At 37.2% G+C, this 25,302-nt stretch overlaps 2 protein-coding genes and 1 long non-coding RNA gene across 5 annotated transcripts; 2 read left to right on the forward strand and 1 right to left on the reverse strand.

The window, feature by feature from the left end:
• Nucleotides 1-12,502: 12,502 nt before the first annotated feature.
• Nucleotides 12,503-16,120, forward strand: LOC142553915 (uncharacterized). Its single transcript, XM_075664455.1, has 8 exons — nucleotides 12,503-12,654; nucleotides 13,099-13,181; nucleotides 13,763-13,958; nucleotides 14,370-14,524; nucleotides 14,653-14,796; nucleotides 14,894-14,997; nucleotides 15,102-15,249; nucleotides 15,735-16,120. The coding sequence occupies exons 2-8, from the start codon at nucleotides 13,116-13,118 to the stop codon at nucleotides 15,816-15,818; spliced, it is 897 nt and encodes a 298-aa protein (XP_075520570.1). The 5' UTR covers nucleotides 12,503-12,654; nucleotides 13,099-13,115; the 3' UTR covers nucleotides 15,819-16,120.
• Nucleotides 16,121-16,735: 615 nt separating this feature from the next.
• On the reverse strand, nucleotides 16,736-20,787 carry LOC142553916 (aspartic proteinase-like). Of its 3 annotated transcripts, none has more exons than XM_075664457.1 (14): nucleotides 20,652-20,787; nucleotides 19,461-19,818; nucleotides 19,323-19,383; nucleotides 19,115-19,209; nucleotides 18,918-19,030; nucleotides 18,655-18,823; nucleotides 18,495-18,534; nucleotides 18,298-18,362; nucleotides 18,077-18,190; nucleotides 17,881-17,945; nucleotides 17,605-17,761; nucleotides 17,400-17,519; nucleotides 17,245-17,333; nucleotides 16,736-17,066 (listed from the first exon to the last, which is right to left on the reverse strand). In XM_075664457.1, the coding sequence occupies exons 2-14, from the start codon at nucleotides 19,803-19,805 to the stop codon at nucleotides 16,982-16,984; spliced, it is 1,518 nt and encodes a 505-aa protein (XP_075520572.1). In that variant the 5' UTR covers nucleotides 19,806-19,818; nucleotides 20,652-20,787; the 3' UTR covers nucleotides 16,736-16,981. The 3 variants fall into 3 exon arrangements, with proteins under 3 accessions (XP_075520572.1, XP_075520571.1, XP_075520573.1); XM_075664456.1 differs by having other exon boundaries at nucleotides 20,644-20,780; XM_075664458.1 differs by lacking the exon at nucleotides 20,652-20,787 and adding an exon at nucleotides 20,553-20,581.
• A 977-nt stretch (nucleotides 20,788-21,764) lies between these two features.
• LOC142552495 (uncharacterized) lies at nucleotides 21,765-24,876 on the forward strand. The gene is made up of 4 exons (XR_012821809.1): nucleotides 21,765-22,061; nucleotides 22,975-23,199; nucleotides 23,976-24,366; nucleotides 24,442-24,876. It is a non-coding gene; the product is annotated as an uncharacterized LOC142552495 (long non-coding RNA).
• The last annotated feature ends 426 nt before the right edge of the window (nucleotides 24,877-25,302 follow it).

Here is a 25,302-nt window from a genome sequence, read left to right on the forward strand (position 1 = left end):
TACAGTATCTACAAATGTAGGCAATATTTATTAATTATATTTTTTAATAAAAATTAAAATTTTCGGGTCAAACCCAATCCAACCCAATCAATTTTTTCGGGTCATATATCGGGTTTAACCCGATCTGACCTGAACCCTGAAAACCACAAACCCAAACTTGATTTTTTCGGGTTGAACCGTGTCGGGTTGGTGGGTCGTGTCTGATTTTAACACCCATGCTATTTTGCTCGGAGCGAGCAAAAGGTTAGTATGGGGAGGTTGATATGTATTGTTTTTCATATTTTATTATGTTAATTTTAATCCATTATCGCATAAGTTTAGGGTATCGAGTTTGAATTTTTCTGTTTTAGTCATAATTTATCTCTATTGTTTTCCCCACATGTTTTGGTTGATTTGAAGGTGGACTTGCTAAAAAGAGATAATTATTGACAAAAGTGCGAGAAGAGTGTGCTAGGGCAGGTATTTTTACCAGCCCCAGTGCGCAAGAGAGCGATTTTCGAGGGTCATGCACTCGCTTGCATGCATGGAAAATTATTCGAGGACCTTGCGCTAGGGCGTGTGTTTTTGCTCGTTCCAGCACGACGCAATATGTAAATAGCATCTGGACAATTTATTTCCTTCCGTGGTGGAACAATATCAGCCTAATAAACACGAGGAGATGTGGATTTGGAGGATTATTCATCAGAAAAGAGGCGCAAGAAAGGAGCCGAAAGAGAGAGATGGAAGAGGTCAAGAGAATTCAACCGAAGAACAAGAACTATATAAGCGTTTTTCTTCATTTCTCTTTACTTTAGTTGGGATTAAGGGGATCTTATCTCCAAAAATTTAGGTTGTACATTCTTTTTTTAAGATTGAATTTTGTTTAAGTATATTTGATTATGTTATTGATTTTTCTTGCAACTTTGGAGTATGCTCAACTTCGAAGGGATTCTATGTTTTATAATTGAATCCAATAGTAAATTTTATAACATGATATGATAATATAATTCATGGATCTACAACTTGCATAGACATATGAGGTTGGTTACATGTTGATAGTCATAGTCCAATAGGTCAAAATCTAAAGGATTCCACGGTTCGTTAATGCGATTGCAATTGTTAAATAACACAAGGACACTTGGTTAATGTATTTTGTTGATTAGATCAATATATATATCAACAGAATATATTGATAGACTAGGGAATTCCGTCAAAAGCACACGGTTTAATAATTAAAATTCAATCGTTAGAAGATATTCAGGGGTAGGTGAACCAAGATCCTAACAATTGTTTGTGTATTCATTTGATTTACATTATTTATATCGTGTTAGTAAATTATTTATTTAACCTTCAATTTAATTTTTTAATTCATCTAATTTTTGTTTTAGTTAACTAGAGAATTGTGTTTAAGTTAAATCTGTCTAATTAATCTTTGTGGGAAAGATACTCGAACTTCGTACACTATTTTATAACTTGACTTGTTCACTTGCGATTCATTCGAGCATATTATTTTATTTTTCTTGGAGATTTACTATGCAAGAAAAGCTTTATCAAGCAACAACTTCTAATAATAAATTCAGTGAAACGAAAGGGGTCAGAGATGAAGAAGTCACAGCAGTCAACGGGTCGTAAGTCAATAAAACAATGAGCAAAGCAACTCCCCAAACTTCATTAAAGCAACAAAAGCGCATATTTATTCTCTTCACTGCATGTGGAGATGACACCAAAGGCAAGCTTGGAACCAATAGATTGTTTGGGGTTAAAAACCAATGCATGTATACAAGAAATACTCAAGATATCAATCTCTAAAAATATATGCAATAAGGCAAACAATGACCATCCCATCACAACAACAAAGAAAAGGCTAATGAATGACCAAACATCACCTAAATCACAACTTTTGAAACGTTCACTACTCATTTTGCTTAAAAAATACTGGAAATTTTTTTAAAAAACATTTACTATTTCGGCTGAACCATATACATACATATAAAATATTATTGCACCATTTTTAAAATAAAACAACCAACCAGTATTTGAAAATCAAAGGAAATAATCAAAATAAAAAATTATCCAACATCTTACCAAACCTTAAAATAACCTTTTCAAATATTGCCAAAACTATCATCCTCTCAAAAACCACTCAAAAAGCCTAAATAAATAGTCGTAAAATCTTTAACATAAATCATAAATGTAAATCGTAAGTGCGGAAAACATAAATCAAAAACCACTCGGGTTATGTGCACCTTTAGGTCCAGCAAAGTCAACCATCAAAACCTCCATTAACATTATTATCATAATCAACTGCATCAATCACACCTAGTGAGTCTAAAGACACAACACACTATAATCTTGATAACAAGTACTAAATATACATATCACATGCAACAGTGAAAATATTTGTACATAAAATAATATTTTCATAATCTTGCATAAACTTTAAACATAAACATTTTCATAAACTTTTCATAAACATTTTCGTAAACATTTTTCATATCAACATAAACACATTCATATTCATCATATACATGTTCATATTCGTACCCATATTCATATCAATATATTCATGTTCATATTCATATCCATATTCATGTCAACATATTCATATTCGTTTTCATTGAATTCATATCGTTAATTGTGACTTTCGTATTCGTATTCGTATTGGGTGATGGATCCATCTACATGTAACCACGGTACTGGGCGGCGAGGACATCAGCGACACTCTCATCCGTCAACTGAGCATTAACCTTACGTATCAACATATCATCGTATTCGTATCCATGGAAATACGATCGTCGGGTTCCCACTGGGCCTTCTCCCTCACGATATATCCAACATAACATTGTATTAGTCACAATTACTTCACTTCCTTCAACGTTTCGTATTCTCGTCACTTTATAAAATTAAACATGCATATAACATTTTTCTTTAAAATCAAGCATGAAACATATCTTTTAACGTTATCGTTTCATCATAAAATCCATAAACATTTAAAATAAATATTTTGACATATTATATCATAAATATACATAAACATTTAAAATAGACATTTTAACATAATAAAAATCCATAAACATTTAAAATAAACATTTTAACATAATAAAAAAACATAAACAATTAAAATAAATAATTTAACATATAAACAACATTCATGACACTGTCATGATGTTTGCTAATTTTCGGGTGTAAAATTACCGTTTTACCCTAAACGTAAAATTTCACGTTTTTGACATTTTCTTAATTATGTCGAATCTAGATCATCCCAGATAATTATTTAAGATTACATTAATTTTTTCGTATTTTTATTTGTCTTAAATCGATTACTTTTAAATTAATATTTAAATATAACATGTTAATATGTTTTAATCCCGAATTAAACCAAACTTTAATATAAAATTCTCATATTAAAAACTTAGAATTTTTATAATTATTTGACCCTCATGAACCATGACTCGACCCCCGTGAGCCATGTTTCAAATTATTTGTTCATTGAAAACCCTAACTTGACCCCTACATGTTAACCTCGAGCCATCACCATTTTTTATCGAGCCACCTTCGAGCCGATCTGAGCCAACATCGAACCAGACCCCCTATGGACCCTACTGGACCCTTAGTACCCTTAGGATTCAACCCAAGCTCCAAAACCGAACCACAACATAAGCTGCAGAAACAGCCGAGAAAACCCACCTAGACTACCCTTGAGCCATGTTCGTTTTTCTCGAGCCAATCTTGAACCATGCTAAGCCAAACCCTGCTTAGCCCTTCCAGGAACCCTCCTGGACCCTTAGAACCAACAGACTGAACCCCAGCCCCAAAAACCGAAGCCACAATTCAGATACAAGCCATGGCCGAGAAACCTACTTCCCCTAGGACTCTTGTTCTCTTGCTTAGCCACTTACCAACGAGCCAGCCCTTGAACCAGCCCCTCATGCACCCTCTTAGGACCCTAAAGACTTGACCTAGCCCAGCCCAAAGCCCCATGGTCGAGCCATCTCTCCCTGCACAGCTGCTGCAACCTGCGCAACTCCTTTGGCTTGTTCTCGGGTGGAGTCCTAGCTTGCTAGGACTCCTCCCTTGCCCTGGTACTCGAGTCCTAGCGTGGCTAGGACTCTTCCCTTGACCCACACATGACCCTAGCCAGCCCTAGTCCCATCCGAGACAAAGCCTAGCCACAATTCCTTACAACCCGAGCCCATGATCACAAATCATCAATTTCGGTTTCCAGCTTTTGTTCTATCATGTTGCAGCGTTTTTCGTGTGTGCCTAGGACCTTTAAACTTGTGTAAATCATGCCCCTTAACATCCTAATACATGGCAGTCCCTTTAACAACAATATAAACATGTTTTTGAATCCAATATCAAGAGTTAAACACATGCATAGTTACGAAAATTGTGAGTTGTGTGACTTGTTTTCATTCAAAACATGCTTAAACAAATAATATGGTGGGATAGATGTTTGAAGGAAAGAATATGGCGTGCCTCTGCGTTTTTAACGAACGAATAAACTGTTGACGAATCGAAGAACGATGGCACAAAGACGATGGCTTGATTTCCTTGAAGAACCTTCGAATTTTCCTCTTAATTATGATGTGTGTGCTGTGTGTTTGGAGTGAAAGGATTTTTGATGGTGTGGGGGAGTGGCGTGTGGGTTTGCATGTGAGTTATGGGGTATTTTTGCACTTTAAATAGTAAATAAAACACTGACAAATCTTAGGCCCATTAGGAAAGTTAATTAGGTCCAAATAGCACATTAGTGCTTAATTAAAATATTTTGTTTAATAAAATTTGTGAATTTATTAGTCGGGTTTCCAAAACGTTCGTAATTTTGTTGAAAATCCAACACTGATAAAATTTACGTCCCGGCGTATAAAATCACCTCAAAACCCCTTATTTTCAAAAATAAGAAAAAGCATCAATCATATTTTAAATAATTAAAAATAATTATTTAATAAAAACATTTTCTATTTTTCAGCCCCCGCTCTCCGTTCCTCGATCGCAACTCGAATAACCTTTTTAAAAAATACGTTTTAATGTAACCATGTAGAAAAGTATATTTTAAACATGTCAACATGCACAACATAATTAATTTATGCAATTAAACAATTAATTGAAATACACAAGGAATTTAATAACTTGTATGCACGTGGTTCGCGTAGACCTTCAAATTTTCGGGGCGTTACAAATTCCATGCAAGAATTCAGCATAAACGAGTAAAGGACAACTCAAATCGGCCATACAAATGAGCACAATTATCAATCCTTCAATTTCTAGAAAATTCAAGGCATAACAAGACCCTTGTACAAGAACTCACACTCGGCGCTTGTGCAACTCAAGGATAACCATAAAAACAAAGCAAGAATAAATATTGCACTCCAATCAAGACAACAAGCAATTCCAGGTAATCATTTTTCGCATAAATACAAATAATATTGTAATTAATTCTACAAAAATAGATAATCGAGCATGATACTCACGGGAAATTTAGGGTCCGATTCCGGCAAGTGTCACTAGTCCAGACGCAGGTTCTGAAATTACCCTGAGCCTGAAATCAGAAATAAGATCGTTAGGAGGGGGCCAGGAGGGTGTCCTAGCGTAGCCCCTCCGACGCTCAAGTCAGTGACTGAGGATATATGGGGGGAGCAGCTAAGGGTGCTGCTGAAAACAATATCGAATGAATGAATTAACAATCAAACATGGTATTTATAAGAGAATACCTGGGTCCTTGATGAGCCTGTCTTCCATTTGGGCTAAGGATGGGCCAGGGATAATGGGCTCATCCATGGGGTATCACCAATCTCCCCCTCCCGAGTCGAACTGAATCGCAGGTTCGAAGTTCGATTAGTCATGCTGTCCTCGGGTTACCGGGTGCGAGTTGTGCATTATCTTCCAGTCGTTCATCAGTCCCCAAAAATTTGGAAACAAATCAAATCGTAATCCTAGCACCGCTTCATCATCACCTCGCCATCACCCGAGCTACCGCGCACCCGGCCCCGCCTCGCCCAAGCTATCGCTCCACCATCGCCTCACCCGACGCACCTCCTGCTTGCCCAAAGCTTCACCCCGCTCGCCCGGCGCACCTCCTGCTCGCCCAAGCGCCACGCTCGCCCAAAGCTTCACCCCCGCTCGCCCGGCGCACCTCCAGCTCGTCCAAGCGCTACGCTCGCCCAAAGCTTCGCCCCCGCTCGCCCGGTGCACCTCCTACTCGCCCAAGCGCCACGCTCGCCCTGCCTTCCGCTCTCGCCCTCGCCTGCCGCGCTTCACCCTTGCCCTCTCGACGCTCGCCTGCCATCACGCCGCATTCACGCCCAAGCACCTTCTTTGCTCTCGCACGCTGGCCCAACCAGCGCATGCTCGCCCATCACACCTGCTGCGTGCTCGCCCCGCTCCCTTCACCCGCTCGCCCCATCCCCTCGTCAAGTCGACCTGCCGAGCGCACGCTCGCCCGAGCGCTCGTCCAGTACGTTGAGAATTTTGATACATTGCCTTGCGAATGGTTGTGTGATTTCTGAAAAATTTTTATGGGGGCGTTGCCCCCACACCCCCGCGACCTGACCGGGCAGGTCGATCCCCGTAATTTTCGCAGCGGCAAACATTGTTCGTTAACGACAAACGAAATAAATTTTTCTAACACAGTATGCCCTCGTCGCCCCCATCTTCAAGGTCCTCTACCAAGTTTTTGAAGGGAAATAGTTTTCACTTCCCCGTGCCCTTGACTCCTCTGCTAAAATAGTTCATAGCAGGAAAAAAATTCAACACATCCACCCTCTAACTCCTTTGCTAGGTGACGCCATAGCATGAAGATAAAATTCAACATCTCCACCCTCTAACTCCTCTGCTAGGTGACGCCATAGCATGAAGATAAAATTCAACACCTCCACCCTCTAACTCCTCTGCTAGGCGATGCCTTAGCAAGAAAATAAAATTCAACGCACCCACCCTCTAACTCCTCTGATAAAATTCAACGCCCCCACCCTCTAACTCCTCTGCTAGGCGATGCCTTAGCAGGAAAATAAAATTCAACTCCTCCATCTAACTCCTCTGCTAGGTGATACCTTAGCAGGAAAATAAAATCAACACCTCCATCCTTTAACTCCTCTGCTAAGCGATGCCTTAGCAGGAAAATAAAATTCAACGCGCCCACCCTCTAACTCCTCTGTTAGGCGATGCCTTAGCAGAAAAATAAAATTCAACGCCCCCACCCTCTAACTCCTCTGCTAGGCGATGCCTTAGCAGGAAATAAAATTCAACACATCCACCCTCTAACTCCTCTGCTAAGCTGGGCCTTAGCAGGAAAAATCAAACTATCACCTCATCATCTCATAACTCCTCTGCTAAGCCGGGCTTTAGCAGGAAAATAAAATCAACACCTCCACCCTCTAACTCCTCTGCCAAGCCGGCTAAGCCGGGCCTTAGCAGGAAAAATCAAACTCTCACCTCATCATATCATAACTCCTCTGCTAAGCTGGGCCGTAGCAGGAAAATAAAATCAACACTTCCACCCTCTAACTCCTCTGCCAAGCCGGCTAAGCCGGGCCTTAGCAGGAAAATAAAATTCAACGCACCCACCCTCTAACTTCGCCTTATTGGTGATACCCCATGGATGAGCCCATTATCCCTGGCCCATCCCTAGCCCAAATGGAAGACAGGCTCATCAAGGGCCCAGGTATTCTCTTATAAATACCATGTTTGATTGTTAATTCATTCATTCGATATTGTTTTCAGCAGCACCCTTAGCTGCTCCCCCCATATATCCTCAGTCACTGACTTGAGCGTCGGAGGGGCTACGCTAGGACACCCTCCTGGCCCCCTCCTAACGATCTTATTTCTGATTTCAAGCTCAGAGTAATTTCAGAACTTGCGTCTGGACTAGTGACACTTGCCGGGATCGGACCCTAAATTTCTCATGAGTATCAGAGCAATATCACATGAGACTGGAGATGAATGGAGATAGAATACCAATAGTAGTAGAGGATGAAGAATTCATATGGGTTATAGGAGGAGTAGAGACAACCAAAGGAAAATCTAGACTAGCCATGGTAGTCGCTAAACCATGGCTTGCATTGAGAGCAGTGGCCACTCCTGTTGGGAAGGGCGAACTAAAACCTAATTGGACTCCAGTGGATAATCCAAAAACAACAGTGAATGGGATAGGAACAGTAGCAGGATCGATGAACATGACAAGCAGCGAGACAGAAGCGCCGACTTGGGTGGAAGCGACACTCACAGTACTCAATCCAGAGAGGCGCGTCAGAGAAGAATCTTGAACCATATTGTTTCTTTGAGTGGCAATAGCGTAAGGAAAAGAAAAAAAAAAGAGGATGAGGGGTCTTCGAGGAGGCATCAGTGAACGAGAGAGCTGCGGTTGTCGGGCGTCGAGCTAGCCAAGAGAGCTGTACTTTGACAGCGGCGAGAAGTTGGGTGAAATGCAGTATTGATGCAGGAACAAGAGAATTACATGGAATTTTTGGGATTAGGGCTTTTGATCTAGGAATCAAAGAAGGAGAAGAAAATTTGATGAAGACAACATATGAGTAGGATGAATTATTTCTTCTCGGTTTGAAATCCAATAGAGGAATTAAATTGAGCTTATCTACCTAGAACAAATGGCTTAGTTCATTGACATCAACTTTGGGTCTTATTGGTGCAAATGGATAGAATGGGACAAAATGACTCCTCAAACACATGCACATTGGCACAATAGGTCAATGCTTATGGGGACATTTGTTGGAGCTAAATTTAATTAAGCTCAAATTGATTGAGCTCAAGCCCAAATAGAATAAAGAAGCGTGAAGATCATATAAGTCTATCAATTCAAAATTAGTTTGAATAAATCAAATGACGTGTAGATAGGAAAAGATCATGGAGAATAATGGAAGATCTTGGATCATGAGAAAAGTGGGTTACCGCCCAAAATCTAGAAGAAAAGAGATTCAACGACATAATTTGAAAAGCGATTCAGCACAAAATTCTACAAATTCTCTTCAAATATTTACATAGATTTAGTCTCAATATTCCAATGTTACATAGCTTTTGACATGTTAATCATATTCTAAAACTTCATTTGTATATTTTCTTGTTTTGTAAACTCCTTGAAACATCTACTCATTTTAAAATGCCACTAATTTTATTTTTTTTAAAAACTAAAACATGAAATTCTCATTTAAATGTTTGCATGCAAGACTCCTGAAAATACACGTTTGACCATAATCATAATCAAATGACAATTAAAAATACTGCAATTTAAAATCATTGCCAACTCGGCCATCGACAATGTGCGTAAAAGTAAGACAAGTAAAAATCCTGGAAAACATCAACGTATCATGACAGACATAAAATTGATCATGTCCACTCCAAACTCATAAAAACATGATGTGCGGAAAAATAAGGTTCTTGGGTCATGCGCGCACATCCAGCTCTGCCTACTCAGAATTCGACATCTCCAGCCTCCTCAACGATAGGCTCACCTGCATCATTTACACCTAGTGAGTCTAGCCGCCTGGTACCTCGGTTACACGTAGATGGATCCATCGACTGACATGATGATACGGAAGTCACAACTAATGAACGGAATTCGAATTAAGAAAATGAACACGTATATGTTAATATGATGATATATGATTGTGCTTTGACAGGTTACGATTAAGCATACGATTTTCCATGATCATGAAATGTATGTTGATTACAATATTTTTCACCGTTGCCTGTCAGTATATGTATTTGAAATCACGTTACACATGTGTTGAGTCTACTAACAGGCAACGGTGAAAAATACTGTAATCAACATACATTTCATGATCATGAAAAATCGTATGCTTAATCGTAACCTGTCAAAGCACAATCATATATCATCATATCAACATATACGTGTTCATTTTCTTAATTCGAACTCCGTTCATTAGTTGTGACTTCCGTATCATCATGTCAGTCGATGGATCCATCTACGTGTAACCGAGGTACCAGGCGGCGAGGACATCAGCGACATCATTACCCATCCACTAAGCCTTGGCCTTACATGTCATCGTGTCATTGTATCGATCACAACCAACTCTCATCATTCAAAACATGTCATCATATCATCACTTAATAAAATCATGCATATACGTAATTTTTTCTTGAAACCAAGCATGCAACATATTTTCATAATTACGCAAAAATCATATGCGTGGTGCATAACATTTAAAAACATGATAATTTTGTGCTCAGGACGCTGCCAGGACTAAAATCTCGACTCGGGTGCAAAATGACCATTTTACCCCTAGAAACCCAAAATGACCATTTTACCTCTGGACCTCTAAATTTCGACCTGAAGCATACCAAATTCTTTAAAACATCCCAAAACATATTTATAAGCATTTCTTAGACGCAAAACAAGCTCGATTCAAAACTTACACGATTCGTTTTAAAACTTGGACCAGGATCCAGGTTTTAACCCGAATCAACCCGAAACTTAACCAAATTTTTCCCAAGCTTTAACCATGCCTCAACCATACCCTACAGGCCCTTAAACCACCTAGACCAGCCCACTTAAGACCTTCGAACAACACCTGAAAGTTGCTGAATTTTTCTGAACCAAAGCGAGCTGAACCCTAGTGCACTAAACTCTCGAATTCTCGACCCTAGACCTAACCAACGGGGACTAGACCTGAACCAACTCTTCCTAGCCCAACTCTGGACCCTCGTGAACCACACCATGGCTTGGTTCAGCCTTCCTTGGTCGAGCCTACCCTCGTAACTTGAGAAAACATGAAAAACATGCACAAATTTTCACAGCTTGAGCGAGTTTACTATAAAAATCATATATCCCTCGTTTCTTATCAGAAAATTACGAATTTACTATCGAATTGAAAATAACACAGAGTGCTACAAAATCAAATGTTGAAAACATTTCCGGAAAACCAACCTATAAGTCTCAGAATTTGAAATAAAAGAGAGTGACGGGTTTTGTGATACATAAATTTTACAACTTGTGCGGTTTTACGATAAAAATCATATCACCCTCGTTTCCTAGTCAGAAAATTATGGATTTGCTATTGCATCGAAGATAACACATAGTGCTATAAATCAGATGTTGAACACACTTCCATAAAACCAACTTATAAGTCGTAGAATTCGAAATAACAGAGGGTGACAGATTTTGTGACACAGAAATTTCACAGCTTGTGCGATTTTGCGATAAAAAATCACATCTCCCTCGTTTCTTATTAGAAAATTACGAATTTGCCATCGAATCGAAGATACACAGAGTGCTATAAATCATATGTTGAACACATTTCCTGAAAATCAACCTATAAATCAAGGGATTCGAAATAACAGAGGGTGGCTGGTTTTGTGACACAGAAATATCACATCTTGTGCGATTTTATGATAAAATCATATCTCCCTCAAGAAGACCGATCGGCCCTCCTCAAAACGTGACTAACTCGTGACTCCAGCCCCTCGACACCTTAACCAATGTATACAGCCCCCTAACACCTCAAATCGACAGCCTTTTACACAAGAAGCCAAGAAAACGTGAATTGCATTAAAGTGTAGGTGTATTTTATATAAAAAATATGCAAAAACGATATTATATAATAGATCAAAAGATTTCTCATGCATAAACACACAAACCAACATATTATGATGTGAATGATGAGAAAAACGGGATTTTAGGCGTGCCTTAGCGTTTATATGATCAAAAGTTTGAAGATACGCGTGTGGAACGTGAAACGGAGAGGCGCGAGAGACTTTTCTTTGAATATTAAGTAATTAATAATAATTATTCATATTAAACGGAGAGGCGGAAGAGACTTTTCTTTGAGACTTTTGGGCGTGCCTTAGCCTCATATTAAATAATTAATAATAATTATTCAATAAAAATATTTTTTCTGACTATCTCCGGTCTCTGTTATTCGTTCTAGCGTGAAATGCAACTTAAAACCCTGATGAATGAAATTTTAATAACCCATGAATTAAAACACAAATTCATGAAATAAACATGCATTTAATACATTAAAACAATTTAATAAAATACATAAGAAATTTGATAACTTGCATCCATGTGGTTCACGTGGACCTTCAAATTTTCGAGATGTTACACTCCTCCTGATTTGTATATACATAATCTTGTTGAGATTTTATTTCTTCAAGTTTTATTTCCTTTCTTTTTAATAAAATACATAAGAACTTTGATAACTTGCATCCATGTGGTTCACGTGGACCTTCAAATTTTCGGGACGTTACACTCCTCCTGATTTGTATATACATAATCTAGTTGATATTTTATATCTTTAAGTTTTATTGTCTTTCTTTTTAGTTTTGGCATTATATTTGACTAGGAGATTGTAATAAATGATCAAATTTAATATATATTGTGGTTCGATTCCATAGAAGTTAAATTTTTAATATATATATATAAATTTTTTTTCTAAATTGGTACTTGTACGTTCCAAAATTTTTTTGCAAACAATTATATTCACGTATTCACCAATTTAATAATACTAATCAAACATTTCATTTTCTTCTTTTTCTAAACAAAACTAATATTTATTTATTTGTTTATTTTTATTTTGGGCATATTTTAGTTATCTTTTCCTGGCCTTCGGAGAGGTGAGATTCTGCGGTATTTATCTTACGATTCTAAAATCTAAACCCTAATTCTCGATTTCTCTCAGAGTGAAGCGTTTCCTGAATAAGGTAAAGTCTACTCGATGTACTGAATTTTACAGATTTTATATGTTTATATTCAATAATTATTTTGAATAGTTGATTAATTAAGCGTTGCAATGTGATTGAATTTATGTTAAGTGCGCGGCTTTCCCATAGATTTCATTATCTGCAGAAAACATAGGTTGGAAGAATTGTAAGTGTTTGATTGATGAAGAAGAGAGAATCATTCGATCTGTGAAAGATTTTTTAAAATAAAATTTTATTTTTAAATCAGAAATTTGTAGTCATTATTCCACTTTTTTAACTCGTGAAAAGATTTGGTTTGTTCTAGAATTTTGAATTTTTTTCAGAGTGAAGCTCGATTGAACTCCTAGAATCATCTTAGTTCGAGCCTTCGAGGTTTCGAAGTGTTGAAATTTGTTTATCTAATTGTTTATGTTGGAATGAATTTTTTGTCTCTTTTGTTTGTAGGATTGTACCTCAAAGATATGGATAGTAAATGGTATAGTGGTAAACAAGATTGGCACAATAGAAGGCAACAGAAAAACGATGAGGTAAGGACTGGGTGAGTTCAAGGGATATTTTATAAGCCTCATTTGCTTTTGTAATAATCCTGAGTCCAATTTTAAGAAGTTGAGAATGTCTTATTATGATTATGTCCATACATTTACCAGAATTTATTTGGGATAAAATACTATGCCATTGATTTTTTTTCCTATTAAGATTTATTGTGTTAACTGTTATGTATGATTCTTTGATATCTGGTGTTATGCTTCATGTATCATTGGTGAGTTTTACAGTCAGAATTTGCTGTAGATTTCTGGAATGTGAAAACTGTCGGTTGTGTTTATAATTGGATATAATTTGGAAATCTTCCAGCTGCTTTGGCAAAATTGGTGGTATTGTTGGTTTGTACATTTGTCGCGTATTGGCTATAAATATGCAAACTATGATCGATTGTCTTGATACCTTAATGTTTTGTCTTTTCAAAATATAATGATGTGTACTTATGTCTAGGATATTGGTATCTTGACCTTTTCCCGCAATAGCTTCTAATCATTGACGAGTGCATTTTGAAGTGAGAGTGGCAGCTGCGCTGATGTGATGTTTTCATTTTTTATGTTTCCTGCCTTAGGCACATGACGCTTCTATCCTCGAGGATCTTGCAGATGATTTCCGCCTACCAATTAATCACAGAGTTACAGAAAATGTAGATCTGAATAATGTGGAGCAAGCATCTTTAGATGTTCAGCTCACATCGACTAATGTTGGATTCAGGCTTCTTCAGAAGATGGGATGGAAAGGAAAGGGGCTTGGAAAGGATGAACAAGGTGCTTTTCATGAAATATACTCAATTAAGTTTCCATTCTCACCCCATGCACAGCCTCAATGCATGTCATTTATCTTTATATTAGGAATTTAGGATTAGTGAATGATAGAGGTGTTCAGTGTTTCTCTCTTTTAAATTGCTATGGTTTCTACATTCCTCAACACATGAAACATATTTACCCAGAGAACTGAAGTTGATATGAAATAATTTAGTTTGAAATTTGAACCATGGTACCCGTCATGGCATCACTTCATTTTCTTGATTGTGTGATTTTTGGGTTGTGTGGGACTAAGTAAATTATGGGAGGGCAGTATATGCACTGACCTGAAACTGCATGCTGTAGAATTTTCTTCTTTCCATTTTCTATTGTCAACCTTCTTTGCGTGTAAATTGACTTTTGATAGATATACAGGGATCACCGAGCCAATTAAATCTGGTATAAGAGATTCGAGGTTAGGCCTTGGCAAACAAGAACAAGATGATTATTATACAGCAGAAGAAAATATCCAGCGCAGAAAGCTGGATATTGAGGTTGAAGAGACTGAGGAACTTGCAAAAAAGAGAGAGGTATGTGTCTTTTAACAGGACTTGTTTATCATTAGGGACATCAACTTTTGAAGGTGTTGAGAACTTCGTGCAGTTTTTATTACCTGGTGGCTTCTACTGCCTGCTTCCTGCACATTATTAAAATCCAGGTTATAGCAGAACGGGAGCAGAAAATTCAAAGTGAGGTGAAAGAAATACGGAAAGTGTTCTTTTGTGAGCTCTGCAACAAGCAGTATAAACTGGCAATGGAGTTTGAAGCTCACCTTGGCTCCTATGACCACAACCACAGAAAGGTGGATTCACTGTGATGTTTGTTTACCTCTGGATTGTGGGTTCTGTTATTTATTTGTTCATATCTGGCTTCATATGGTTTTTCTTTGATGTTCTCAGAGGTTCAAGCAAATGAAAGAAATGCATGGAAGCAGCAGCCGTGACGATAGACAGAAAAGGGAACAACAACGTCAAGAAAGGGAAATGGGAAAGTTTATGCAGATGTAGGTGGATATCTGTTATGAATATCACACAAGTAATGCATGAATTAGAGGCAGTATTTTTTCACGTCGTGTTTGGTTAAAGCTTTTCTTTTACTCTGTTTCAGGGCTGATGTCCATAAGCAGCAGCAGCATAATCAGGAGGCAACTGGAATCGTTCCAACTCCTCCGGAAAGGAATGCTACAGCAGTTGTTGACCAAGATCAGCGGAAAGTTTTAAAGTTTGGTTTTTCTGCAAAAGGTGTTGCCTCCAAGGTATATACAATGTTATTTTTTATTGGAATTATGTAGTTCCATGATGTTTCAGTTCATTTATGTCGAGGATGTTAGTTACTGAATACCTATATATGATATCTAGATTCAAAACAATTCACAACCAATTAACTTCATCTTCTAAAATATTATAGAAAGGTGTGTAATGTGTAATTGCTTGCATCATTGGGTAACATATGTTATAAAATGGGCTCAATATTTTCATTCTCATGAAATAGACATTTTGAATTGATCTTGTAAACTTCTACAGATCAAACTTCTCATCCATCAGAATTGATGAAAGGCCTCTTATCCCCACTAAAAAACTCTGTCCATAATCTCATGTAATTGTGGCATGAGGCATTGCTAAAAATAAGTCCTTTATACTTCTAGTTTTTGTCCTTTTTATTGCTCTGCTTCTAATGTATTTTGGTTACAATTACTGTATTTGTTGAATCTTGTATTTTTTTTACCTTGTCACAAAGCAGACATCTGTTGGTAATGCTGCTAGGAAGCCTAAGGTTGCTGTTGCCTCCATGTTTAGAATCGAAAGTGATGAAGAACAGGAATGAAATCAGATTACTTTGTGAGCTTGGAAATGGTCGTCTGTGTTATTCCTGTCTTTTTATCTTGTTACATGTGTTAGGAATGAGTAGAATGTGTTTATCAAGAATGGCTTCTGTATCTGTCAATCTATTCAATTACACTATAATTTCACAATCGCATCGAACACCAGCTTGAGATCCATAAATCCTTGTGTCTCATATCATGACTATGATTCTAGTCCACTTTATTCCTTAATTAGTGAGTGACATGCATCTTTCTTGTAGTCTGCTTGAAATTTTATGTTAGGAGATTTATCTGTCATATGAATCTGATTAGTAATTTAATGTTAAAAAATTTGATTTGATCACGCTTTTTGTTGCCTCTCATTTGTATGTGATGTTGCATTTTTTTAGTACATCTACTAGAAGATACTGAAAGTGTCAGAAAGTAAAAATGGCTTGCTGGAATGCCATCTGCAGTCGCCGCTTCTCATTAAATTCATACAACATTGGCATGTCAAATATGCCATCTTTTTAATTTAAAGGCCAACCTCTCTTTAGTCGCATCAATTGACTCCGGATCCATGGCAAAAAGCACGATCGCTACGGTGTATGCTGTCGAATTCTTGAAATTATATATTGGTTTTTACACGAAATACATACGGGTCTCGTATATCTAGAGGCATCCACCGCCAACGAGTATTTTTTTTTTGGTAAATCTAATTAACCCCTTTCGTGATTATATTAAATATAGTCATCTCGAATAGCAACTTCCAAATTATATGCTAACTCGCTGGCTTAGAAGTGATCTGTTCAGTCAAAAAGAGTCTTTCTTAAGAAAAATACAAAATTGAAATGAAATAAGAAATGGTATGCCAATAAAAATTCTTTAAAATGAAGCCAAAAATAGCTTAGCTCAACTAGACCTTGTTACGAGAACAGTGTAATGCAAATTTTATGATACGTGAGAATTCGAGCGAACGAAGCTCAAGTACAGCATTTATATTCTCATAGCAAACAACATTCTGGAGTATACATTACAGCAGACAAATAGGTGATATGCCCCATGAGAAACTAGGGGCAACTGCAAAGCTCAGAAGAACATAGTTTAAATACTCGCAGATACAATAGATCCAACCCACGGCCACCGATGTGTTACAGGCGGAAGTTCAGTAGCGCAGAGGCGATGTTCAGGCAGCTTCAGCAAATCCCACTTTCAGATTGCCGTAATCGAATACAGTGTGGTACGCACCCATAAATACTTCTCCAAGAATCCTGCTCCGATGAGTGTAAGTTTCATTAAAATGTTATGTTATTGCTGAATTTCAAATGGTAGAACACGGTGAAAAACTATGCAACAGAACACCGTAACATTTGATTACTTCGGCAATCTTTTGTGAGTATGTGTGTGAGGAAAATAATATTCACTTCCAACAAAATACAATGCACATACCACAGGGGTCCTCTTGGAGGTGGCACATCCAAAGCCGCGAATCCACTGACGCAAATAGCGAGAACTCCTTCCCCTATTTTTAGAATATACTGCCACCAAAAAATAGCAAGTTTAGCAAAGTCAGATTTTGAAATCTATAATTTAAATGATCTAACCTGCTCTGGGGTGAGAACGTGAGGATTTCCGCCGATGATGAATGTGACATTCGTCATGTTTGACATAGTATTACAGTCGATTGTCGACACTCCCCCCGGAGTTGGTATGTTCTCACAAAGCTATAAAACAAGAAAATGATGCTTTAGAACAACATTACAAACCAACTCTTACATGTGTTAGAAAAAACAAACGAGCTAACATCACCTCGTTCACATAATTCAGCACTTTCTCCTTTACTTCTTTATTATTAAGCTTGTTTTTAATCCAAACAACAGCCATCTCACAAGCATTGCACAAGGGATACTCATCATCCGACACCCTGTTCTTGTTTTCCTTCTCGATCACCATCTCAATATTCGAGCTGCGAAGTTTAAAACAGTAAATATTGCGAAACTCAGTTGCAAAGGATTCCTGAAATCTAAAACAATTTTGCATCATTTTTAAAATGACAAATTTGTCATGAAGTTTAGGTTGGCAGACCTCACAGACTGAACGTCATCAGGAGGGCATAATTTTAGATGTAAACAAACTTTGTCTGGTTGAAGCTGCAAAAAAGTAGAGCTTTTTTTCCTTTTAACTTTGGGTTAGAGCAAAGTTAGAGCTTGAATGTGAAAAGAACAAGTTCAAGTTGGGTTCGTTGATAAAGATAGTTAGAAGATTAGATTCAAAGCCATACCTGTGACACTAGAATGTCCCATATCAACTCTCCATAAGCAGAGACGACTTTTTTGCATTCCACGCTCAGAACTCCTTTCGCACCAATGGCGTGGTTAATTTGAGTTATAATAGTCTGAAATAGAGGGAAGGAACTTTCAATGAGGAAAAATACTGAAATTACAGAATGTCCTATTATCTTTTTATGAAAATGATACAAGAATAAATGGCCAAGATATTTACAGTTGGACCAGTAAGCAACGACGTCCCAGAATCAGCGATAGCAGCACAACCACCCTTACAAAAACCTGTTGGAATAATGGCAATATAGTTATGTTTTCGATCCAAGAATAACAAGATTCTGAATCTCATCCATCACTGCAATTTGATACCAAAGTTAGTTTAGTTCAAGAACCTTCTGTAAATGCTACATGACTTACCAGTAGACTGGTCCCCGATAAGAAAATCTCCCATTTCAAACTGGCAAAAGAAAGATATACCAACCATGTGAGCATAAGCATATTAAAAAACAAGAGATACTTATTTCATCCACGAAAACGGAAGCAAATAAAGTTGTCTGAAAACAATCACTTCAAATACCTGCCAGTACCCCTTCTCTGTTACAGAAACATAAGTATGATACCCCTTGTAATGGTTCGGATCAACACCTCCAAAGACTATCTCACCTCCAACTTCTGCTTCAGGGTCACGATTAAACCAGAATGAAAATACCTTGTCATTAACAAGATCCTGATCTATCATGTTGTACCTATCACATTGATCGAATAATCAACTCATCGGTGACATTGAATGGAGTAAATATATAGGAAATACTCGTGCACGGAAAAATAAAAAAATAATACCAAACTGGCACGGCATCGCCAACAGAAATCTCTTGGAAACCAAGCCCGAGTATTCCATCAAATTTAGCCACGATAAAAGTAATGCTTGCTACTCGTGTCGCTTCTATAAAAACCTGAAAAGGATTCCCATCATATTTGAAGTACAAAATATACTAGAGATAAGGATCAGTTTCAGGTTCAGAGCTAAAAGAACAAACTTGATCTTTGACGCTGATATCACCGACTCCAACATTATCTTGGCTAAAATACCCAGAGATTGAACCAGAGCCGTACGATATCGAACAAGACTTCCCTAAATCATGCCAACAAGGATTACAAGGTAAAACATCAGCCCCGAGCTAAGATAGTCGAAGATTAACCGTTTAGGGACTTCGTCATCATCAATAAACTTCAAAAACATCATACCATTCTGTGTGTATGAGCTGGATTTGCTGGACTTGTATCTAGGGTGAAGATAGCATGCGATCTGCAAATCAATTAACTTAGTACGGATGAACGAAAGTTGAAGCACCAACAAAGGAGTTACAATTGAAACGAACTCACTGAGAAGTAACATTTTGCAGAGGGAACCCAAAGATTGGAACTGCCAGTATCAAATACGACAGTAAAATTTTGAGGCGGTGAGCCAATACTGATCACTCCATAGTATTGAGCATCCAAAAAATTCTTCAAATATACTATATTTTCATCTGAATAACCTAAAGCATATCTATCATTTAAACTAATCCCATGTTTGCCCTTGAATCTAGCCTGTCTGGCAGCGACCAGGCTGGAAAAATCCAAAGGCCTCTTCTTCAGGCTAATTCTCTTCAGACCATCAGAAGAAGGAAGTAGGGAGCAAATGAAAGCCCACAGGCAAAGGAGTGAAAACAAATGGTGCAGCTTCATTGTCAAAGGTTGTCTGTTTAGGAAACAGAGAAAAAAGTGGAAAAAAATTAGCATATGCGTTCCTTTATCAATCCATCTAATCGAGGCAAAGGCACATAGACCGACCAAATTCAAAATGAATACTGAAAGTTTTGACATCCCTCATAAATGGCGATATCATATAAAGATCGAAATCTAACACACCTAACCGTGAACAACATAGGAAATGTTCCTCGAAAAATTTTGTGCCTACAGAACTGAGAGGCCTCCAAACACAGCCCACAAAATATCATTTCCCAGCCTTAAAAATACTAGTTGGATCTCCATCTACTTACCAAGTTCATTTTTTTCACTATGGAATTATTTTTCAGATAAAAATAACTCTAGTTCTCCAATTTTTCACAACTACCTCCACTTCCAGCCATCATCAGCTCAAGCAACCCGACACATACATTCAAAACGAAAAACGCTGCGACGGACACTGTTGCGACCAGAGCAGTCGCCCGTAAAATCTCAAAAAATTATAAAAAAAAAATACAAAATATTTACTAGAAACAACAGCTTGCTTCATCAAACCAATATTAAGTCATTTCTTCCAACTTAACACAACTCCAACTACATGAGCACAGTCCCCCTCTCCCCAAAAACAGTACTCCGTAGTCATAACAAGGATTACAACTTAACAAAAAGCCCACAACAGATATTCAGATGAAACCCACATATGCCACCTCAAATCAAACCAAACAACCAAACAACAAGAATCAATACATAAAAACTGATCATCAACAAAACAACACAAAAACTTCCAATGAAAGTAATGCTATATAAGATAAACGATGAATGTAAAAGAAAACTAAACTTGTATACCGAGAGCAGAACAAGTTAGTGAGTGTCAAATGAAAACTTGGATATTATCTGGGCTCTTAACAGATAATAAGCTCTTTGTTGTTTGTTTACTCAATGGTCCGCCAGCGATTTGGCACATGCAAACAACACGAAAGCGTGGTAAAATGGAAAACGCGACTTTGGGTACACTTGGATGCGACTGCTACTCAATAATTTTATGAAGCACTTGCGAGGAAGTTTCCTCTTTCTGTCCGAAAATATTGATTGGTGACGACTTTTTAAATCTATTATTACGATTAATTTTGATGGGTCATTTCAAATTGCTAGATATGGTGGTTTTTACATAAAGGTGCACGTGGTCTATGTATTATGAAATACAAGACTGTGTTATAATTAAGGTTAATTCTGTCATCTGAAAATATATAAAAATAAAATAAAAAAATTTCTTTCGTTTGTTTCATAAAATTTTGATCTTAAAATCTGATCTCAGTTCTATAATTTGTTTTTTTCTGACATTCGGACCTACTTAGTCATAAATTTTGTTTTTATTCAATGAGAGTATACGGTGTAAAGTCGTACATCATCTTCTCTTGGCCAATGACCATCATGTCCAATATCACGTTAACAATTCACCGAAATTGAAATAAATAAATATTATCTAATATATAAAGCTGCTCCTCAATTTTGATGATCATTATTTAATAAACTTGCTGAAAATCATGTAGATTTAAACAGGTATGTGTCTTCCAAAATTTAAATATAAATAGATTAGGCCTCGGATTCTAGCAGACCAGATCTGTTGTCATCTTTAAATGTGAACAACATGTCATAATTAACAACATCCTTGAAGAAAAATGTTGCATTTTGTTTTTGTATTTTAGTGAGTGCCATTCAAAAAGAAAACTAGTGACAAAACCAATAAAAACAAACATACTTTAAATTTTAGGGCAGATAAAAAAAGAAAAAGAAGTCTATTTGATTTATTATTATTAAACCAATTCCTCTCAAATCCCGAGATTTGTTTTCTATCACAATGCTCTATAATCATATTCTTCCACACTTTTGCAAAGTTTGGTACTTGGGATTAGCGTAGGATTACAATTTTAGTCAAAGTGTTTGGTTCGTTTTTAAGTCCAGCACTACTAACCATGGGCCCGGGAATTGTACATTGTTCAAACGTAAAAAAGCAAGAAATAAATCTCCAACTGAACAAGGTATTCTCTGTCCTAATTTCCACGGTACAAGAGACAACTTGTTTCTTTTCCAAAACTACCTTTCGCCCTACTTAAAACGAAACTTTCCATTTCTCACACATCTGTTCTCTTGTATTGGAAATGGCCGTCGTCGTCCTTGAATGAGGTTTAGTACAGATTATCCATTGAAGTCCAGTTCGTCCTCGCAAACTGTTTATCAAATCCTTACCATTAGCACGTAAACTATCCATTGAAGAAAATATTGTTAACTTCTCCACATAATTTTTTTTTGTTACAAATTAATTAACTTTCGACCTTTTTTTGAAAAAAAATGTTGCGAGCTCACCTTTTCTTGAAGTTCAACTGTAACTATTGAACTCCGTCACCGATTTTTAAGTGCAATCCAACATTTCATTCTTCAATCGTGGATTCAAAATCTTTTTATTAATGTTTTATTCATACTCTTGTTTTGTTCGACTAAATTTGAATGTGTTGTCGTTTGTTGGGTGCTGTGGCAAGATTGACATGAAACGTAGAAACCTTCTACTGGTTGTAATGGTACAACAACTGTTGTTTAGAAATTTATTGATGTTGTGTCTTCTAATCCGACCACATACGAGAATGGTTGCCCATCGACATCGTGCCACTCATAATACACCTGTTTTGTAAAGCATGACACAAAGAATCAATGCTCAATTTAGCCATTTGAATATGATTATTGATGCGGGTGATGTTCAATGTGCGTTGAACTTGAGAATGAATCGAAATTCATTTGGAAGGTTGTGTTATCTTTTAATGCACTTACAAGGACTAACAGATTCTCGGTATGTCCGCGTCCAAGAAAAGGTTGCAATGTTTTTGTCTATATTGGCACACCATAAGAAAAATCGGGCAACCAGTCACGATTACATGCGTAGTGGACAGACAGTCAACGCACATTTTCATGAAGTTAAGTTTGCGTTGTTGAAGTTGTATACATTACTTCTTGCGAAGCCTGCCCTTGTGGATGAGAACTGTGACAACGATCCTTGGAAATCTTTGAGGTATTATTTTGGTCAAAAATTGTTTTGGTTTTTACATTGTCGATCAAATTTGTTTGACTTAAAATAAGTATTGGTTAACAATTATTTACCGTATCATATTTTTTAAAGGGTTGTCTAGGTGCATTGGATGGCACTCATATCGGCGTTCACGTTAGTGCCAAGACAAAGCCGAATATAGAACCAGAAAAGGAAATATTGCGGTTAACGTGTTGGGGGTTTGTGATCGAAATATAAACTTTATTTACGCTCTTACTGGTTGGGAGAGATATGCCGCTGATGCGAGAGTTTGAAGAGATGCATTAACTCGGGATGATGCATTCAAGGTTCCAAGAGGTAATATGTAAATAAGTTTCTTGTCTATATGTCTTTTTTTTAAAATATCTATGCGAACATTTATATTTGACCATAAACGGGTTCTCGTAAGAATACTTCATTGATACTTAATCATTGTGCAAGTTGTTATTATCTTTGTGACAATGAATCCGTACAGAAGAGTAAGATATCATAGGGATGCTTGGGGCAATCGTGCATCCGCACCACAAAATCACAAAGAGTTATTCAATTGGAGGCATTCACAAGCAAGAAACATTATTGAAAGAGCATTTGGTTTGTTGAAAAAGAGATGGGCTATCCTTCGAAGTCCTTCGTTCTACCCCTTGCATGTTCAAAACCAAATAATTCTTGCTTGCATTCTATTACATATTTTCATCCGTAATCAAATGCCCGACGATCCTTTAGAGGAATACGAAGAAGAAGTTGGCAGTCCATTCATGTTACACAGAATGAGTACATAAGCAGTTTTGAGTCGTCGAACGATTGGGTTAATTGGCGAGATCAGTGTGCAATGTCCATGTGGAACACCTACAATTAACAATTTTTTATTGTAATAATTTATTGTCTGGAGTTGCACATCTTTATATAGTTTATCTAAATGTGCCGTTGTAGTTGTTTTCATAGTAAGGAGTGTAATTGACAGAGCTTTCTTTGAAGCACATTGAATGTGCAACATTAATCTTTTAATGTCATAGTTTGGGCTTTCTTTTTTAACATTTGAAATATTTTGAATTACTACTACTACATATACTTATATAATGTTTCTTTCGTGACAGAATTACTCCACGCAGCTTTCGTCTAATCATGGATAGTGTAGCAACTTCTGGTAGCGGCACTGCAAGGTGCAAGAAACCAGACAAGACACAGCGAAGTTGGAGTGGCCGTGAAGAAGATGTGTTAATACAGTCACTGAAAGAAGTTATGACAAAGGGTTGGAAAAGTGAGAATGGTTTTAAAGCAGGTTATTTGACTTTGTTGGAGAATGCAATGCAGACAGCAATACCAGGAACAAATATAGGTGGGAATCCTCATATAAATTAAAAAATATATGTGTGGAAGAAAACATATAGTAGTTTGGTGACGTTGTTATCCAAGAGTGGAGTCGGTTGGAATGATACTGATAACACAATCGATACTACAGACGAGACTTGGGAATCAATTGTGAAGGTATGTATTGTCCAGTACTTTGACATGAATTTAAACAAGTGTACCGATTACTCCTTCCCTTCATGATTGATGCAGCATGACCCAAGTTTTAGAGCAATGTGGCATAAGCAGTGGACGCATGTCAATGATTGGGCTGAAATCTTCGGAAACGATCGAGCTACTGGAGAGCATTAAAAGAATTTTGAGAATGCGTTACAACAAGTTCTTAACTTGGTGAAGAAGTTCCCAACGAAGAGTTCATTGGTGAGACTCGTACATATATCCCTTTCGATGGTGTTGATGATTCAATATCGGAAATGCATACGCCAACGTCTAAAACAAATGCAGGTACATCTTCTAAAAGTAATAAAAGGAAGCACATGAATGAGGATGATGAATCAATAGTCGAAGCAATCAATAACCTCGCTCACATAACGAAAGACACAATGTCACAATTGATCAAGGAATTTTCCTCCGACGACAAAATTTCGGATGTTCAAGATACGGTTTTGGATGCATTGCAGGGTCTTACCGACCATGTCTTACCAACCTTTCAGAAGATGAACAAGTTGCTGCAACTAAGTTGTTATTCAACATCCATAACAACTTGGCACTATTCAAAAGACTTGGCGAGCGTGGAAGGAATTGCTTGGTTAAGAGGTTGTTGCATGGTGACTAATGGTTACATATTTAAGTTTGTTTTGGAACAATGGTTTTTGAATTGGTGATCAACCATAACTTACTTTTTTGCACTGGTGATTGAAAGGGATGATGTAATCTCTTATTTTGGAACAATGGTTCTTGAATTGGTGATCAACCATAACTTAGTTATCTGTAATGGTGGATGAAAGGGATGTTGACATAGTTTGTACATCTTTTTTCATGTTTACAAATTCTAAATTTTCAATTGTCATTTCCAGACTGTGTAATACAGTTTTTGATAAACTTTTTAATACA

The sequence above is a fragment of the Primulina tabacum genome, chromosome 8, assembly GCF_025594145.1.
Source record: "Primulina tabacum isolate GXHZ01 chromosome 8, ASM2559414v2, whole genome shotgun sequence".
Lineage (NCBI taxonomy): Eukaryota > Viridiplantae > Streptophyta > Magnoliopsida > Lamiales > Gesneriaceae > Primulina > Primulina tabacum.

Excerpts from the sequence above, each read along its gene's own strand:
- LOC142553915 (XM_075664455.1), top strand. The coding sequence starts at position 13,116 with ATGGATAGTAAATGGTATAGTGGTAAACAAGATTGGCACAATAGAAGG. Across the intron at positions 14,525-14,652 it reads AACTTGCAAAAAAGAGAGAG|GTTATAGCAGAACGGGAGCA; the intron begins GTATGTGTCTTT and ends ATTAAAATCCAG. Across the intron at positions 15,250-15,734 it reads CAAAAGGTGTTGCCTCCAAG|ACATCTGTTGGTAATGCTGC; the intron begins GTATATACAATG and ends GTCACAAAGCAG.
- LOC142553916 (XM_075664457.1), bottom strand. The coding sequence starts at position 19,805 with ATGAAGCTGCACCATTTGTTTTCACTCCTTTGCCTGTGGGCTTTCATT. Across the intron at positions 18,535-18,654 it reads CAGAGAAGGGGTACTGGCAG|TTTGAAATGGGAGATTTTCT; the intron begins GTATTTGAAGTG and ends TTCTTTTGCCAG. Across the intron at positions 17,067-17,244 it reads CCTCCAAGAGGACCCCTGTG|GATTCTTGGAGAAGTATTTA; the intron begins GTATGTGCATTG and ends TCATCGGAGCAG.